This window comes from Colius striatus, unplaced genomic scaffold (genome assembly GCF_028858725.1).
Source record: "Colius striatus isolate bColStr4 unplaced genomic scaffold, bColStr4.1.hap1 scaffold_109, whole genome shotgun sequence".
In the NCBI taxonomy this organism is placed as follows: domain Eukaryota; kingdom Metazoa; phylum Chordata; class Aves; order Coliiformes; family Coliidae; genus Colius; species Colius striatus.
The window spans coordinates 3,372-21,846 of NW_026908401.1; the positions used below are offsets into that span (position 1 = coordinate 3,372).

Genomic DNA, 18,475 nt, shown 5'->3' on the forward strand with positions numbered 1-18,475 from the left:
ATCCCCGCCCCCCGCAGCGGGCACCTGGCCGGGCTTCCTCCGCTGCTCCCGGACAAAAGCCGCTTCCCAGCTCTTCAGCAGGGCCTTGACCTCCCGCTGCCGCTCCATGGCGTGCGGAGCGGGGCCGTTCCCCGGCCCGGGGCGATCCGAGACCTCCCGGAGCCGCGCAGGGACCGCAGCGTCTGGGGCTCAGATCGAACTTCCCGCTGCCGCCGCCCTTCAGCCAATAAGAAGGGAGGAAGCGATGACAGACACGGCGGCAGCCAATGGGCGGGCGAGGATGGCAGGCGGCACCTAGTAACGACGCCGGGCCCGCCTTCCGTGGTGAAACTCTCGCTCTGATTGGCGGAGGGGCGGTGCCGGGGTGCAGTGCCAATGCCTGGAAGCGCGGCCGTGAGGGGCCCGGCGGGAGCGGGGCGGCGGGCGGGAGGTGAGCTGAGGGGTCCCCGGGGACTGGGGGCGTGAGGGCAGCTGAGGGGTCCCCGGGGACTGGGGGGGGTGAGGGCAGCTGAGGGGTCCCCGGGGACTGGGGGGGGTGACGGCAGCTGAGGGGTCCCCGGGGATTGGGGGGGGTGACGGCAGCTGAGGGGGGCCTCAGGGATTGGGAGGCGTGTGGGCAGCTGAAGGGGACCCCGGGCATTGAGGGGGCGTGAGGGCAGCCAAAACTCCACTTTTCATCTGAAAACTCCACCAAAACTGCATTTTTCATCTTAAAACCCCACCAAAACCCCACTTTTCCCCTTAAAACTCCACAAAAACTCATTTTCCTTTCAGTGGACCACCAAACCCTCTCTTTTTCCCTCAGAACCACAAGACACCCTGCTTTTGCCCCAAATATCCACCAAACCCACACCTTACCACTCCAAAGTCCACAAAATCCCACATTTGCCCTTAAAAATACACCAAACCCACACTTTTAATCTAAAAGCCCCACCAAAACTCCACTTTTCCCCTCAAAGCTCCTCCAAAATCCCACTTGTTCCTCTTAAGTCCACCAAATCCCCACTTTTCTTCTCAAACCTCCACTTTTCCACTTAAAACTCCACAAAAAAATCCATTTTCCCCCTCAGAATCCCATCAAAAATCCACTTTCGCCCTCAAAAACCCATTGAACCTCCAATTTTCACTCCAAGCTCCACCAAAACCCCACTTTTTCCCTCAACACTCCACCAAAACTTCACTTTCCCCCTCAAAGCTCCTCCTAATTCCCACTTGTTCCTCAGAAGTCCACAAATCCCCCACTTTTGCCCTCAAAACTCTGCCAAAACCCAGTTTTCCTCTCAAGACTACACCACAATCCCACTTTCTCCCCACAACACCATCAAAACCCAATTCTTTCCTCTCAGAATCTCACCAAAACCCCACTTTTGCCCTCAACACTCCACCAGAACCTTACTTTTCCCCTTAAGACCCCACAAAAACTCATTTTCACCTCAGATCCACACCAAAAACCTACTTTTACTCTCAAAAATTCATCAAATCCCCACTTTTTCACTTCAAACTCCACTAAAACCCCTTTTCTTCTCAACACTCCACAAAACCCCCACTTTCGCCCTCAACACTCCACAAAACCCCCACTTTTTCACTCCAAACTCCAGTAAAACCCACTGTTCTTCTCAACACTCCAAAAAACCCCCACTTTTCCCCTCAGAGCTCCAGTGAAATCCCACTTGTATCTCAGAAATCCACCAAACCCCTACTTTTCCCCTCAACACTCCAACAAAACCCCACTTTTCCCCTCCAAGCTCCTCCCAATTCCCACTTGTTCCTCAGAAATTCACAAACTCCCCTCTTTTCCTCTCAAAACTCCACCAAAACTCCACTTTTCCCCTCAGAACCCCATCAAAAACCCACATTCGCCCTCAAAACCCCACCGAACCTCCACTTTTCCACTCCAGACTCCACCAAGCCCGCACTTTTCCCCTCAGAACCCCACAAATCTCCACTGTTCCCCCTCACCAGACAACCAACCCCACTCTTTTCTCCTTAAAGCTCTACAAAAACCTTTATTCCCCTCAGAACCCCACAATAAAACCACTTTTCCCCTCAAAACTCCACCAAACGCCCACTTTTACCCTCAAAACTCCAGTAAAACCCACTGTTGCCCTCAAAACTCTGCCAAAACCCATTTTCCCCCTCAGAACCACACCAAAAACTTACTTTTACCCTCAAAAATCCTCCAAATCGCCACTTTTTCACTCAGAACTCCACTAAAACCCCTTTTCTTCTCAACACTCCACAAAACCCCCACTTTTCCCCTCAGAGCTCCACTCAAATCCCACTTGTATCTCAGAAGTCCACCAAACCCCCACTTTTCCCCTCAACACTCCACCAAAACCCCACTTTTCCCCTCCAAGCTCCTCCAAATTCCACTTGTTCCTCAGAAATTCACAAAACCCCTCACTTTTCCTCTCAAAACTCCACCTTTCCCCTCAGAACGCCATTAAAAACCCACTTTGCCCCGCCGCCCCTCCCCATCCCCGCCCCCCGCAGCGGGCACCTGGCCGGGCTTCCTCCGCTGCTCCCGGACAAAAGCCGCTTCCCAGCTCTTCAGCAGGGCCTTGACCTCCCGCTGCCGCTCCATGGCGTGCGGAGCGGGGCCGTTCCCCGGCCCGGGGCGATCCGAGACCTCCCGGAGCCGCGCAGGGACCGCAGCGTCTGGGGCTCAGATCGAACTTCCCGCTGCCGCCGCCCTTCAGCCAATAAGAAGGGAGGAAGCGATGACAGACACGGCGGCAGCCAATGGGCGGGCGAGGATGGCAGGCGGCACCTAGTAACGACGCCGGGCCCGCCTTCCGTGGTGAAACTCTCGCTCTGATTGGCGGAGGGGCGGTGCCGGGGTGCAGTGCCAATGCCTGGAAGCGCGGCCGTGAGGGGCCCGGCGGGAGCGGGGCGGCGGGCGGGAGGTGAGCTGAGGGGTCCCCGGGGACTGGGGGCGTGAGGGCCGCTGAGGGGTCCCCGGGGACTGGGGGCGTGAGGGCAGCTGAGGGGTCCCCGGGCACTGGGGGGGGTGAGGGCAGCTGAGGGGTCCCCGGGGACTGGGGGGGGTGAGGGCAGCTGAGGGGGACCCCGGGGATTGTGGGGGGTGACGGCAGCTGAGGGGGACCCCGGGGACTGGGGGAGTGTGAGGGCAGCTGAGGGGGACCCCGGGGATTGAGGGGGCGTGAGGGCAGCCAAAACTCCACTTTTCATCTGAAAACTCCACCAAAACTGCATTTTTCATCTTAAAACCCCACCAAAACCCCACTTTTCCCCTTAAAACTCCACAAAAACTCATTTTCCTTTCAGTGGACCACCAAACCCTCTCTTTTTCCCTCAGAACCACAAGACACCCTGCTTTTGCCCCAAATATCCACCAAACCCACACCTTACCACTCCAAAGTCCACAAAATCCCACATTTGCCCTTAAAAATACACCAAACCCACACTTTTAATCTAAAAGCCCCACCAAAACTCCACTTTTCCCCTCAAAGCTCCTCCAAAATCCCACTTGTTCCTCTTAAGTCCACCAAATCCCCACTTTTCTTCTCAAACCTCCACTTTTCCACTTAAAACTCCACAAAAAAATCCATTTTCCCCCTCAGAATCCCATCAAAAATCCACTTTCGCCCTCAAAAACCCATTGAACCTCCAATTTTCACTCCAAGCTCCACCAAAACCCCACTTTTTCCCTCAACACTCCACCAAAACTTCACTTTCCCCCTCAAAGCTCCTCCTAATTCCCACTTGTTCCTCAGAAGTCCACAAATCCCCCACTTTTGCCCTCAAAACTCTGCCAAAACCCAGTTTTCCTCTCAAGACTACACCACAAGCCCACTTTCTCCCCACAACACCATCAAAACCCAATTCTTTCCTCTCAGAATCTCACCAAAACCCCACTTTTGCCCTCAACACTCCACCAGAACCTTACTTTTCCCCTTAAAACCCCACAAAAACTCATTTTCACCTCAGACCCACACCAAAAACCTACTTTTACTCTCAAAAATTCATCAAATCCCCACTTTTTCACTTCAAACTCCACTAAAACCCCTTTTCTTCTCAACACTCCACAAAACCCCCACTTTTTCATTCCAAACTCCAGTAAAACCCACTGTTCTTCTCAACACTCCACAAAAAACCCCACTTTTCATCTGAAAACTCCACCAAAGCTCCACTTTTCCCCTCAGAACCCCATCAAAAACCCAATTTCGCCCTCAAAACCCCACCGAACCTCCACCTTTCCACTCCAGACTCCACCAAACCCCCACTTTTCCCCTCAGAACCCCACAAATCTCCACTGTTCCCCCTCAGCAGAACACCAATCCCGCTCTTTTCTCCTTAAAGCTCTACAAAAACCTTTATTCCCCTCAGAACCCCACAATAAAACACTTTTCCCCTCAAAACTCCACCAAACGCCCACTTTTACCCTCAAAACTCCAGTAAAACCCACTGTTGCCCTCAAAACTCTGCCCAAACCCATTTTTCCCCTCAGAACCACACCAAAAACTTACTTTTACCCTCAAAAATCCTCCAAATCGCCACTTGTTCACTCACAACTCCACTAAAACCCCTTTTCTTCTCAACACTCCACAAAACCCCCACTTTTCCCCTCAGAGCTCCACTCAAATCCCACTTGTATCTCACAAGTCCACCAAACCCCTACTTTTCCCCTCAACACTCCACCAAAACCCCACTTTTCCCCTCCAAGCTCCTCCAAATTCCACTTGTTCCTCAGAAATTCACAAAACCCCTCACTTTTCCTCTCAAAACTCCACCTTTCCCCTCAGAACGCCATTAAAAACCCACTTTGCCCCGCCGCCCCTCCCCATCCCCGCCCCCCGCAGCGGGCACCTGGCCGGGCTTCCTCCGCTGCTCCCGGACAAAAGCCGCTTCCCAGCTCTTCAGCAGGGCCTTGACCTCCCGCTGCCGCTCCATGGCGTGCGGAGCGGGGCCGTTCCCCGGCCCGGGGCGATCCGAGACCTCCCGGAGCCGCGCAGGGACCGCAGCGTCTGGGGCTCAGATCGAACTTCCCGCTGCCGCCGCCCTTCAGCCAATAAGAAGGGAGGAAGCGATGACAGACACGGCGGCAGCCAATGGGCGGGCGAGGATGGCAGGCGGCACCTAGTAACGACGCCGGGCCCGCCTTCCGTGGTGAAACTCTCGCTCTGATTGGCGGAGGGGCGGTGCCGGGGTGCAGTGCCAATGCCTGGAAGCGCGGCCGTGAGGGGCCCGGCGGGAGCGGGGCGGCGGGCGGGAGGTGAGCTGAGGGGTCCCCGGGGACTGGGGGGCGGGAGGTGAGCTGAGGGGTCCCCGGGGACTGGGGGGGGGTGAGGGCAGCTGAGGGGTCCCCGGGGACTGGGGGCGTGAGGGCAGCTGAGGGGTCCCCGGGGATTGGGGGCGTGAGGGCAGCTGAGGGGTCCCCGGGGACTGGGGGAGTGTGAGGGCAGCTGAGGGGTCCCCGGGTATTGGGGGGGCGTGAGGGCAGCTGAGGGGGACCCCGGGGATTGGGGCCGTAAGGGCATCTGAGGGGTCCCCGGGGATTGGGGGGGGTGAGGGCAGCTGAGGGGTCCCCGGGGATTGGGGGCGTGAGGGCAGCTGAGGGGGACCCCGGGGATTGAGGGGGCATGAGGGCAGCTGAGGGATCCCCGGGGATTGGGGGAGTGTGAGGGTAGCTGAGGGGGACCCTGGGGATTGTGGGGGGTGAGGGCAGCTGAGGGGTCCCCGGGGATTGGGGGCGTGTGGGCAGCTGAGGGGGATCCCGGGGATTGGGGGGCGTGAGGGCAGCTGAGGGGGACCTCGGGGATTGGGGGGCGTGAGGGCAGCTGAGGGAGACCCCGGGGATTAGGGGGTTGAGGACAGAGGAAGGGTCCCCGGGGATTGGGGGGGGTGAGGGCAGCTGAAGGGGACCCCGGGGATCGAGGGGGGGTGAGGGCAGCTGAGGGGGGTCAAGGGGTGTGAGGGCAGCACAGGGGGGCCCAGGGAGGGAAGGGGGATGTCGGAGATCCTGCTGTAGGCTTCCTTTATGGGGTGCTGGGGGTACCCCTCATTAAGAGGGGTGGGTCATGGGTCCTGCCCTGGAGTTCCCTATTGATGGGGAGCTGGGTTAGGAGTGCTATAGGGTGCCCTATTAATGGAGGATAGGATTAGGAGTGCTATGGGAGGTCCTATTGAGAGAGGGCTGGGTTAAGGGTACCCTATTGATGAGGTGCAGATCTAGGGGTGCTGTGGGGTGCCCTATTGATGGGGGGCTGGATTAGAGGTGCTATAGGATGCCCTATTGATGGGGGCTGGCTTAGGGGTGCTATACGATGCCCTATTGATGGGGGCTGGCTTAGGGGTGCCCTATTGCTACGCGCCTATTGCTGCGCGCCACCCTCCGCTCGCCCTGCGCCCCCCTGCGCCTGCTCTGCCGCGACTTCCACGCCGAGGAGCTCTCCGTCTCCACCGTCGTCTCCCTGCTGGACTCCCTGGAGCCTGCCGCCGTCCGCAGAGTTGTTTCACGCTTCAACAACCTGGGGCTGGCGGGGCTGTGCGCAGTGCTGCCTCACCTCGGCCGCTTCCCCGCGCTGCGCAGCCTCAAGCTGCCCTACAGCAACGTGGACGTGCGCCGCACAGCCCCCGGGCACGGACGCCGGCATCCGCTGCTTGGCCGCTCACCTCCGGGCCTTGCCTGCCCTCAAGGAACTCGATTTGTACTCCTCCAGGCTTTCTGGGAGACTCAGGCAGCTCCTGGGGTAAGCTGCCCGCTGGGGGAGGGACCCCAAAACCTTCACACGCTGCAGCGGGAGGGAATGTGTGTGTGTGGGGGGGTGGCATTGGGGCATCACCCACATCCTGTGGGGGCAGATTTAAGAGGGGCTGGAGTCCATCGGTAGCTCTGCACTACCTCAGGGGGTGGTCTCAGGGGGTTTTGGGGAGAGGGTTTGGAAGGTTTGGCATTTGCCCTGTGAGCAAAGATTTAAGAGGGGATGGAGTCCCACAGCAGCTCTGCCTCGGCTCAGGGGGCTGGTCTCAGGGGGTTTTGGGGGGAAGGTTTGGCATTTGCCCCGTGGGCAAAGATTTAAGAGGAGATGGGAGTCCCACAGCAGCTCTGCCTCGGCTCAGGGGAGGCATAAAAGAGGGGTTTGGGGTGCCTGAAGATGTTTTGGGCAGCCTCAGGGTGTTTTGGGGTTGGGGTTTGGCATTGGGGAACTGTCTACACCCTGTGGGCAAAGATTTAAAAGGGGATGGAGTCCCACAGCAGCTCTGCCTTGGCTCAGGGGGTTTTAGGGGAGTTGCCCAGTTTGGCACTGTGCAACTGTCTACACTTATGAGGAGATGGAGTCCCAGAGCAGCTCTGCCTCAGCTCAGGGGTCTGGTCTCAGGAGGTTGGGGATACCTCACGGGGGTTGGGGGAGACTGTGGGGGAGCTGAGGGATTTTGGGGGATCCTGGGGGTGGAATTTGGGCAGCCTCAGGGTTTTAGGGGTCTGTGGCTGGTTTGGGGAGGGCCTCAGGGGATTTGGAGGTGGGGGAGCCTCGTGGTGGTTTGGGGGTGCTTTGGGGGTTCCCCACTCACTCTGCCACCCCACCCTGTCCTCCCAGCGGGCTGCAGACTCCCCTGGAGAGTCTGGCGCTGGCCTTCTGCTGCCTGCTCCCCTCCGACCTCATCTTCCTGTCCTCGAGCCTCCACGCGCCCTCCCTGCTCCAGCTGGACCTGAGCGGCCACAACTTCACGTCCCCCAGACTCCTGCAACCCTTGCGGACGCTGCTGGAAGCCGCTTCGTGCTCGCTGCTGCAGCTGGAGATGCTGGAGTGTCAGCTGGGGGACGCGGAGCTGGAGCTGCTGCTGCCGGCGCTGCGCCGCTGACGCCGCCTGCGCTGCCTCGGTCTCCTCGGCACCCCCCTGAGCCCGGCGGCGCTGGGCGGCCTGGCCCGGCCCTGCGCGGCCCTGCCCGACCTGCGCCTCGTGGGCTACTCGCAGCCGCCGCGGGGCTCCGGCCACCACACCCCCACGCAGGGGGAGGAGGGTTTCCCGGCGGAGCTGTGCCGGCTGCTGGCGAGCGCGGGTAGAGCAGACGCCGTGTGGGCGACCAGCCTCCAGCGCTACGGAGCCATCGACTACTTCAGCTTGTAGCATCCCCCCCCCAGGGAAGCTTCACCTCGGGGCGCTGTGCCGGGCTCTGGGCTGTGCCACTCGCTTATGGTGAGTTCATTAAAGCCAACCCCACCTTGCCTGATTAACCCAAGTCCTCCTGGGATGCTTGGCAGGAGGAAGTGGCAGAGCTCAGCGGAGGGGATGGAGCTCTTCTGCTTTTAATGGACCAAGGAGAGAGCTGGCTGCTGTTCTGGCACACAGGGCACTGACCAGAGAATCATTACAGATGGAAAAGCCCTTTGAGCTGCTGGAGTCCAACCCTGACCCCACAGTGCCACAGGCACCACTGAGCCACGGCCCTCAAGCACCTCAGCCCCACGGCTCTGGGACCCCTCCAGGGCTGGGCACTCCCCCAGCTCCCTGGGCAGCCTGGCACAGGGGCTGACACCCCTCTCAGGGAAACAGTTCTGCCTCAGCTCCAGCCTCAACCTCCCCTGGGGCACCCTGAGCCCCTTTCCTCTTGGCCTGTAGCTTTTAACTTGGGAGCAGAGACCGACCCTCTCAGCCACAGCCAGGGAGTCAGAGTGATCAGGTCTCCTCTGAGCCTCCTTCTCTGCAGACTGAACCTTTGCCTCAGGTACCCTCATTTAGCCCAGAGCTTCCCAGTGCATCTTCTCTCCCTGCAGCCCCTCAGTGTCCCTGTGGCAGTGAGTGAGGGGGCCCAGCACTGAGCACAGCCCTAGAGCTGCAGCCCCTCAGTGTCCCTGTGGCAGTGAGTAAGGGGCCAGCACTGAGCACAGCCCTGGAGCTACAGCCTCCCCAGGGCCCAGCACAGGGGACAATCCCTGCCCTGGGGCTGCTGCCACCCCACTGCTCAGCCCAGCCAGGCTGCCACTGGCCTTCTTGCCCCCTTGGGCACGCTGCTGGCTCCTTGCCCTCGGGCAACCTCAGCCCATGGCCACATCCCTCTGAAGAACTTCCCTTCCCTCTACACACCAGCCAACATCACCACAGTGGCACCCACAGTGTGGCAGCAACACTGTCACCGTGGCAGCACCCGTGGGGACACCCACACTGTGGCAGTAGCACCGTGTCACCCACCACAGCTGCACCAACCTCACCATAGCAGCACCAACCTCTCCACAGCTGCACCCACACTGCTGCAGTGGCACCCATCACCTCTAGGCTCATTTCAATTGCCAAAGACCTTTAATATCACAGTGGGGGACCCACACACAACACCCACATCCCTGGCACCAGCAACGCCCACCTCACCACAGCATCAGCCACACGGTGTGGCTGAGCACCAGCTCTGCCTCCTCCTCCTCCTCGCCCGGGGCCATGCAATGCCCCTTCCCACCCCCTCCAAGCCTCACCCCCGCCCCGCGGCCCCGCCGCTCTCCGCCTCCCCCGCCCCTTCCCCTCCCCGCAGCAGCTGCACCAGCTCCCCCGTGAGCCGATACCTCTTCCCCTCCCACCAAAAGTGAGTCGGGGGCTGCTCCGGCCCCTGCTCGTACTCGAAGCGGGACCCCCACTCCAGAGCCAGCGCCGAGCGCACCGGCCCCGCGCCCCCCGCCCAGCCCGGCGCCGGGTGGTACAAGCGCCCGTTCTCCGGCAGCATCACCAGCGCCTCGGGCCGGAAAGGCACGGCCAGCCGCTCCCCACCGCCGCAGAACGACAGCACGGCGCGGCGGGAGGAGGAGGAGGCTGAGGAGGAGGCGTCCGGGGGCAGGAGGCGGGTGAAGACGATGGGTCTGTGCTCGCAGCGCAGGAGGTTGCGCTCCGCGCCGCAGCGGGACACGAACGGGAATTCGCGCTCGTAGCGGCCGCTGCGGTTCCGCTCCAGCCGCGTGAAGAAGAACGTGAGGAAGGTCACGTCTGCCGGGATGGACCCTCATTAACCCGCGCCTCTCCTTAATTAACAGCCCCCCCTTTTAATTAAGCCGCATCGCCGCTCGGGAACGGCCGCTGCGGGGCTGCGAAGGGAGGGTGAGGAAGAAGAGGAGGAGGAAGGCAACGTCTGCTGGGATAAACCATCATTAACCCCTTCCCACAATTAACTCTGTGTGCTCCTAATTAACCTAACCCTCCTAATTAACCTCCAGCCCCCCCTAACTAACCCCCAGTGTCCCCATGATTAACCCCCTTGGAACAACTGCGGTTCTAAGGGAGGGTGAGGAAGAAGAAAATGAGGAGGAGGAAGGCAACGTCTGCTGGGATAAACCATCATTAACCCCTTCCCTGAATTAACTCCCTGTGCTCCTAATTAACCTCCAATCCCCCTAATTAACCTCCAACGCCCCTAACTAACCCCCAGTCCCCCCATGGTTAACCCCCTCAAAACAACCGCTGCGATTCTAAGGGAGGGTGAGGAAGAAGAAGATGAGAAAGGCAACGTCTGCTGGGATAACCCCTTCCCACAATTAACCCCCAGTGCTCTTAATTAACCCCAACCCTCCTAATTAACCTCCAACCCTCCTAATTAACCTCCAACCCTCAGTCCTCTCATGATTAGAGCTGCTCAGAACAACCACTGCTAAGGGAGTGAGGAAGAGGAAGGTGATACCTGCCAGGATGGACCCTAAGTAACCCCACTAATCAACCCCTAAACCTCCTAATTAACTCCCACCCTCCTAATTAACCCCAACCCTCCTAACTAACCCCCAATTCTCCATAATGAACCCTCCCATAGAGGCTGCCGGGGTTCAGCTCCAGGTGAGTGAGGAAGGCAACGTTAATTAACCTCACACCCTCGTTAATTAACCCTCCCCTAATTAACACCGGAGAAAGGGGGGTGTTCCTTAATGGGAAAGCGATTTGAAGGGGCTGAGGGAGGTTTGGGGGACGGGGGGGGGGGGGGGGGGGACAGGACACGGGGGGGGGTGAGTAGGGATCAGTGTTACCAAGTGCCTGGGAGCAATTAAGGGCAGGAAGTGGTTAATTAAGGCGGTGATTAATATGCAAATTAGGTTGAGAGGAGGATGTTTTGGCACCTACAAAGGCAATGAAGGGGATGAGAGTATCTTCTCCCCACTCCACAGCCCCCCCAATACAGATGAGACCCCAAATAAAGATGAATCTCTAATTAAAGACCCTAATTAAGGCTAAAACGCTACTGAATGGTGATGGGGAGGAGGGATTTTGGGGTGATTTGGTTTTTTGGAGGGGTTCTGAGGAGATTTGGGGGGGTTGGGGGGATTTTGATTGCTTTTGGAGAGAGTTGGAGGGGATTTGGGGTTTTTTGGGGGGGATTTGGGGGATTTTTGGGGGATTTATTTTGGAGGGACTGGAGAGGATTTGGGGGTTTCTGGGGGGCTTTTGTGTTTTTTGGGGTGATTTGAGGGGATTTGGAGACTTTGGGGATTGTTTGGGGGGATATTTGGGGGGGTTTGGGTGGATTTTGACATTTTTGGGGGGGTTGGAGAGAATTGAGGCTTTTTGGGGGGGATTTGGGAGGTTTTGGGATGCTCTGGGGGGATTTGAGGGGGATTGTTGGGATTTGGGGGCTTTTGAGGTCGGGGGGAGTTGGGGTTTGGTTTTTTGGGAGGATTTGGGAGGCTTATTTGTGGGGGTTTTAGGGTGGGATTTGGGTCTTTGGAAGGGGTCAGAGAGGATCTGGGGGATAATTTTGGGGGGATTTTGTTTTTTGGGGGCATTTTGAGGGGTCATTTTTGAGGGGGAGGATTTGGGGGGGTTTTGGGGGGATCCCAGTACCTTTGAAACAAGTGATGAAGTTCTTCACTTTGGTGTCATCGAGGAAAAGCTGCAGAAAAAAAGGGGAAAAGCCTCAAAATCCCAAAGCAGGTGCAAGGGCCAAATGGGATCTGGCTGGGATCCATCCAGGGGCCATCTGGGATCCATCCAGGGGTCATCTGGGATCCATCCAGGGGTCATCGAGGCTCTGCCCTGGGTCCATTTAGAGTCTTTTTGTGGGGGTTTTGTCCAGGATCCGTTTTGTCTCTGGGCTGGGATCCATCCAGGTTGTGTCCTGGGTCCATTTAGAGCCTTTTGGGGGGGGGGGGGGGGTTGTCTGGGATCCATCCAGGCTCTGCCCTGGGTCCATTTAGGGCCTTTTTGGGGGGGTTTTGTCCAGGATCTGTTTTGTCTCTGGGCTGGGATCCATCCAGGTTGTGTCCTGGGTCCATTTAGGGTCTTTTTGGGGAGGTTTATCCAGAATCTGTTTTGTCTCTGGGCTGGGATCCATCCAGGCTATATTCTGGGTCTATTCAGAGCCTTTTGGGGAGGGGGAGGTTGCCCGGGATCCATTTGGGATCCATCCAGCCTCTGCTCTGGGTCCATTTAGGTCTTTTTGGGGGAGACTGTCCAGGATCCGTTTGGGATCCATCCAGCATCCATCCAGCCTCTGTCCTGGGTCCGTTGAGGTCTTTTTTTGGGGGGTTCTGCCCAGGATCCGTGAACTACAATGGATACGCAGAACAGAAATCTAAGCAGCCCGGGTTCCGTTCTTTGGGAACAGAAGGCCGGGGCTTCAGCCCCGCAGCACTTCACCCTCTCGCCCAGACCCAACCGCAGGCGCTCACCCCAAGCCCGGCAGCTGGAAACGTGGCCCGAGGCACAAAGGAGATGGCAAATGGTTGTGCCTTTACGTCCGGCAGAAATGCCAGCGGTGAGTCTGCTCTGAGGCCCCGTGCCCTTTATATATAAAATAAACTGAGAGATTTGTCTATTGCAACACTTCGCACCCTTGTCTATAGTTTAAGTAATTCTTTTCAACTCCCCCTGCATAACATGCTTTAGTTTCCGTGCTTTTAGTCTGTACCACCTGTGTTGCAGTGGAGCTATGTCCCAAATAGGATAGAATGACAGAACAGAATTAGGGCCTGCGAGAATCCCTTCTCAAAAATGTCTCTGGTCACAAAGCAAATTGTTTACTGTAAGCTCCTGACAAGTTGGTTGGGGAGTCGAGTGCTGAATTACTTTATTTTCCCCACAACAATCAACAATAGAAAGTGGGAGAAGCAAAGAAAAGAATGAGAGGGAGACAAAGAGGGAAAAGGTACGATAGTCACCACCACCTCCTGTCCCGGTGCCACCCGCAGCTCTGGCCCCTCATTGTCCCTGTGCCCACACCGTGTACCCCCACCATCCCTGTGCCCACACCATGTCCCCACACCGTCCCTGTGCCCACACCTTGTCCCACACCATCCCTGTGCCCACGCTGTGTCCCTCACCATCCCTGTGCCCACACCATGTCCCCACACCGTCCCTGTGCCCACACCATGTCCCACACCATCCCTGTGCCCACACCGTGTCCCCTCATTGTCCCTGTGCCCACACCGTGCCCTCACCATCCCTGTGCCCACACTGTGTCCCCCTACTATCCCTGTGCCCACACCATGTGCCCTCACCATCCCTTTGCCCACACCGTGTCCCCTCACCATCCCTGTGACCACACCATGTCCCCTCATTGTCCCTGGGCCCACACCATGCCCTCACCATCCCTGTGACCACACCATGTCCCCTCATTGTCACTGTGCCCACACCATGCCCTCACCATCCCTGTGCCCCCACTGTAGCCCCCCACCATCCCTGTGCCCCCACACCATCCCTATGCCCACACCATGTCCCCTCACGATCCCTGTGCCCACACTGTGTCCCGTCACCATTCATGTGCCCACAGCGTGTCCCCTCATTGTTCCTGTACGCACACCATGTCCCCTCACCATCCCTGTGCCCACACTGTGTCCCCCCACCATCCCTGTGCCCCCACACCATATCCCCTAACCATCCTTGTGCCCACACCGTGTCCCCTCATTGTCCCTGTGCCCACATCGTGTCCCACACAATCCCTGTGCCCACACCGTGTCCCCCCATCATTCCTGTGCTCACACTGTGTCCCCTCATGATCCCTGTGCCCACACCGTGTCCCACACCATCCGTGTGCCCACAGCGTGTCCCCTCATTGTCCCTGTGCCCACACCGTGCCCTCACCATCCCTGTGCCCACACCGGGTCCCTCACCATCCCTGTGCCCCCACCGTGTCCCACACCATCCGTGTGCCCACACCATGTCCCCACACCGTCCCTGTGCCCACACCATGTCCCACACCATCCGTGTGCCCACAGCGTGTCCCCTCATTGTCCCTGTGCCCACACCGTGTCTCCTCACCATCCCTGTGCCCACACCGGGTCCCTCACCATCCCTGTGCCCACACCGGGTCCCCACACCATCCCTGTGCCCACTCCGTGTCCCCTCATTGTCCCTGTGCCGACACTGTGCCCTCACCATCCGTGTGCCCACACCATGTCTCCCCATTGTCCCTGTGCCCACACCGTGCCCCCACCATCCCTGTGCCCACACTGTGCCCTCACCATCCCTGTGCCCACACCATGTCTCCCCATTGTCCCTGTGCTCACACCGTGCCCTCACCATCCCTGTGCCCACACTGTGTCCCCCCACCGTCCCTGTGACCCCACACCAAGTCCCACACTATACCTGTACCCACACCGTGTCTTCTCACCATCGCTGTGCCCACACCATGTCCCACATCATCCCTGTGCCCACACTGTGTCCCCTCACCATCCCTATACCCACAGTTTCCCCTCACCATCCCTGTGCCCCCACACCATGTCCCCTCACCATTCCTGTGCCCACACCGTGTCCCACACCATCCCTGTGCCCACTCCCCTCACCATCCCCTTTTCCCTGACCAGCCCCATGTCCCCTCACCAACCCCTTTTCTCCTCACCACGCCCTTCTCCCCTCACCATCCCCGTGTCCCCTCATCACCCCCGTGTCCACTGACCATCCCCTTTTCCCCCTCACCACCCCCGTATCCCCTCACCTGCCCAATGTCCCCTCACCACCCCCTTGTCCCCTCACCCTCCCCTTCTCCACTCACCATCCCCCTTCTCCCCTACCACCCCCATGTCCCCTCACCACCCCCATGTCCCTTCACCCCCCCCCGTGTCCCCTCACCACCCCCTTCTCCCCTCACGACCCCCGTGTCCCCTAAACCTCCCCGTGTCCCCTCACCAACCCCCTTTTCCCCTCACAACCCCAAGTCCCCTAACCCCCCCGTGTCCCCTCACGACCCCCGTGTCCCCTCACCATCCCCGTGTCCCCTCACCATCCCCTTCTCCCCTCGCCATCCCCTTCTCCCCTCACCACCCCCGTGTCCCCTCACCACCCCCGTGTCCCCTCACCACCCCCGTGTCCCTTCACCCCCCCCCGTGTCCCCTCACCACCCCCTTCTCCCCTCACGACCCCCGTGTCCCCTAAACCTCCCCGTGTCCCCTCACCAACCCCTTTTCCCCTCACAACCCCAAGTCCCCTAACCCCCCCCGTGTCCCCTCACCCCCCCCGTGTCCCCTCACCATCCCCGTGTCCCCTCACCACCCCCGTGTCCCCTCACCATCCCCAAGTCCCCTCACCATCCCCTTCTCCCCTCGCCACCCCCGTGTCCCCTCACCACCCCCGTGTCCCCTCACCCCCCTCTTGTCCCCTCAACTCCCCCATGTCCCCTCACCCCCCCCGTGTACCCTCACCATCCCTGTGCCCACACTGTGCCCCTCACCATCCCTGTGCCCACACCATGCCCCACAAAATCCCTGTGCCCACACCGTTTCCCCTCATTGTCCCTGTGCCCACACCGTGCCCTCACCATCACTGTGCCCACAGCGAGTCCCACACCATCATTATGCCCACACCATGTTCCCTCACCATCCCTGTGCCCACACTATGTCCCCTCATTGTCCCTGTGCCCACACCGTGCCCCCACCATCGCTGTATCCACACCATGTCCCACACCATCCCTGTGCCCAAACCGTGTCCCCACACCGTCCCTTTCCTGACACCATGTCCCCTCACCATCCCTGTGCCCACACCATGTCCCTTCACTATCCCTGTGCCCACACCATGTCTCACACCATCCCTGTGCCCACACCGTGACCCACACCATCCCTATACCCACACCGTGTCCCCTAATTGTCCCTGTGCCGACACCGAGACCCCACCATCGCTGTGCCCACACCATGTCCCCTCATTGTCCCTGTGCCCACACCATCCTTGTGCCCACACAGTGTACCCTCACAATCCCTCTGCCCACACCGTGTCCCCCCACAATTCCTGTGCCCACACTGTGTGCCCTCACCGTCCCTGTGCCCACACCATTTCCCACACCATCCCTGTGCCCCATGTCCCCTCACCACCCGCTGTGTCCCCTCACCACTCCCATGTCCCCTCACCTGCCCCATGTCCCCTCACCACCCCCTTTTCCCCTAAACCTCCCCTTCTCCCTTCATCATCCCCATCTACCCTCACCACCCCCTTCTCCCCTCACCACCCCCTTCTGCCCTCACCCCCCCCATGTCCCCTCACCACCCCCGTGTCCCCTCACCACCCCCGTATCCCCTCACCAGCCGCATGTCCCCTCACCCCCCCCCGTGTACCCTCACCATCCCTGTGCTCACACTGTGCCCCTCACCACCCCCTTCTCCCGTCACCAGCACCTTCTACCCTCACCAGCCCGTTCTCCCCTCACCACCCCCGTGTCCCCTCACCAGACCCTTGTCCCCTCACCATCCCTGTGTCCCCTCACCACCCCCGTGTACCCTCACCATCCCCTTCTCCCCCACCATCCCTGTGCCCACACCGTGCCCCTCATCATCCCCTTTTCCCCTCACCAGCCCCGTGTCCCCTCACCATCCCCTTCTCCCCTCACCATCCCCTTCTCCCCTCACCACCCCCGTGTCCCCTCACCAGCCCCGTGTCCCCTCACCAGCCCCTTCTCCCCTCACCATCCCCATGTCCCCTCACCTGCCCCATGTCCACTCACCACCCCCTTGTACCCTCACCCTCCCCTTCTCCCCTCACCATCCCTGTGTCCCCTCACCAGCCCATGTCCCCTCACCCCCCCCGTGTCATCTCACCACCCCCTTTTCCCGTCACCATCCACGTGTCCCCTCACCATCCCCGTGTCCCCCTCCCATCGTGTCCATAGCCCCCCGTCGCCCTCCATCATGCCATGCCAATGCCCTCAGACAATCCTGAAGCTGCTGGTGACGGGCTGGGCGCCCTCTCGCACGCGGGTGCTGATGCCCATCCTGCAGTACCCGCTGTACTCGGCCACCATCGCCGAGCTGGGGGCCGTGCAGCTCGGCTACTACCTGGACGAGGAACGGTGCTGGGCACTGGCGCTGAGTGAGCTGCGGCGGGCGCTGGCCGAGGGCCGCCGGCACTGCTGCCCACGGGTGCTGTGCATCATCAACCCTGGCAACCCCACCAGTACCCTGCGGCACCAAGGGCTGGGATGGGACCCCAGGGGTGGGACGGGACCCCAGGGGGGGGATGGGATGGGACTGGATAGGACCCCAGTGTTGGGATGGGATGGGACTCCAGGGTTGGGATGGGATGGGATGAGATGGGACTCCAGGGGTGGGATGGGATGGGACCCCAGGGTTGGGATTGGATGGGACTGGATAGGACCCCAGGGTTGGGATGGGACCCCAGGGGTGGGATGGGATGGGATGAGATGGGACTCCAGGGTGGGATGAGTCGGGACTCCAGGGGTGGGATGGGATGGGACCCCAGGGATGGGATGGGATGGGATGGGATGGTACTGGATGGGACACCAGGGTTGGAATGGGATGGGACCCCAGGGGTGGAATGGGATGGGACCCCAGGGGTGGAATGGGATAGAACTGGATGGGACCCCAGGGGTGGGAAGGATGGGTCCCGAGAGGTGGGATGGGATTGGATGGGTTGGGATGGGACCCCAGGGGTGGGATGAGTTCCCAGGGGTGGGATGGGATGGGACCCCAGGGTTGGGATGGGACCCTGAGGTTGGCATCGGACCCCAGGGATGGGACTTCAGGGGTGGGATGGGATAGGATGGGACCCCAGGGGTGGGATGGGATAGGACTGGATGGGACCCCAGGGGTGGGATGGGATAGGACCCCAGGGATGGGATGGGATGGGACCCCAGGGGTGAGATGAGTGTTCAGGGGTGGGATGGGACCCCAGGAGTGGGATGGGACTCCAGGGGTGGGATGGAATGGGATCCCAGGGGTGGGATGGAATGGGATCCCAGGGGTGGGATGGGACCCCAGGAGTGGGATGGGACCCCAGGGGTGCGATGGGACCACAGGGGTGGCATGGGATGGGACCACAGGGGTGGGATGGGACCTTAGGGCTGGGATGGGACTGGATGGGACACCAGGGTTGGATGGGATGGGACCCCAGGGGTGGGATGAGTCCTCAGGGGGTGATGGGATGGGACCCCAGGGGTGGGATGGGACCCCAGGGGTGGGATGGGATGCGACTGGATGGGACCCCAGGGTTGGGATGGGACCCCAGGGGTGGGATGGGACCCCAGGGGTGGGATGGGACTGGATTGGACCCCAGGGTTGGGATGGGTCCCCAGGGGTGGGACGGGATGGGATGGGAACCCAGGTGTGGG

General features: G+C 60.0%; 3 protein-coding genes across 3 annotated transcripts in view; 2 read left to right on the forward strand and 1 right to left on the reverse strand.

The window, feature by feature from the left end:
- The first annotated feature begins 5,971 nt into the window (after nucleotides 1-5,971).
- Nucleotides 5,972-7,827, forward strand: LOC133629052 (leucine-rich repeat-containing protein 14-like). The gene is made up of 3 exons (XM_062019683.1): nucleotides 5,972-5,988; nucleotides 6,315-6,713; nucleotides 7,563-7,827. Exons 1-3 carry the CDS (start codon nucleotides 5,972-5,974, stop codon nucleotides 7,825-7,827), a joined length of 681 nt encoding a protein of 226 aa, XP_061875667.1.
- Nucleotides 7,828-9,411: 1,584 nt separating this feature from the next.
- LOC133629053 (UPF0598 protein C8orf82 homolog) lies at nucleotides 9,412-11,815 on the reverse strand (the record flags this gene model as incomplete). The annotated part of the gene is made up of 2 exons (XM_062019684.1): nucleotides 9,412-9,933; nucleotides 11,770-11,815. Coding segments are annotated over 2 exons (552 nt in total), but the record flags the coding sequence as incomplete, so codon positions are not given.
- Nucleotides 11,816-12,639: 824 nt separating this feature from the next.
- Nucleotides 12,640-18,475, forward strand: part of LOC133629054 (leucine-rich repeat-containing protein 14B-like) — a 33,934-nt gene continuing 28,098 nt past the window's right edge. The window contains exon 1 of the mRNA XM_062019685.1: nucleotides 12,640-12,682. Within this exon, the coding sequence (XP_061875669.1) occupies nucleotides 12,640-12,682 (43 nt within the window). The remainder of the gene's footprint in view (nucleotides 12,683-18,475) is intronic.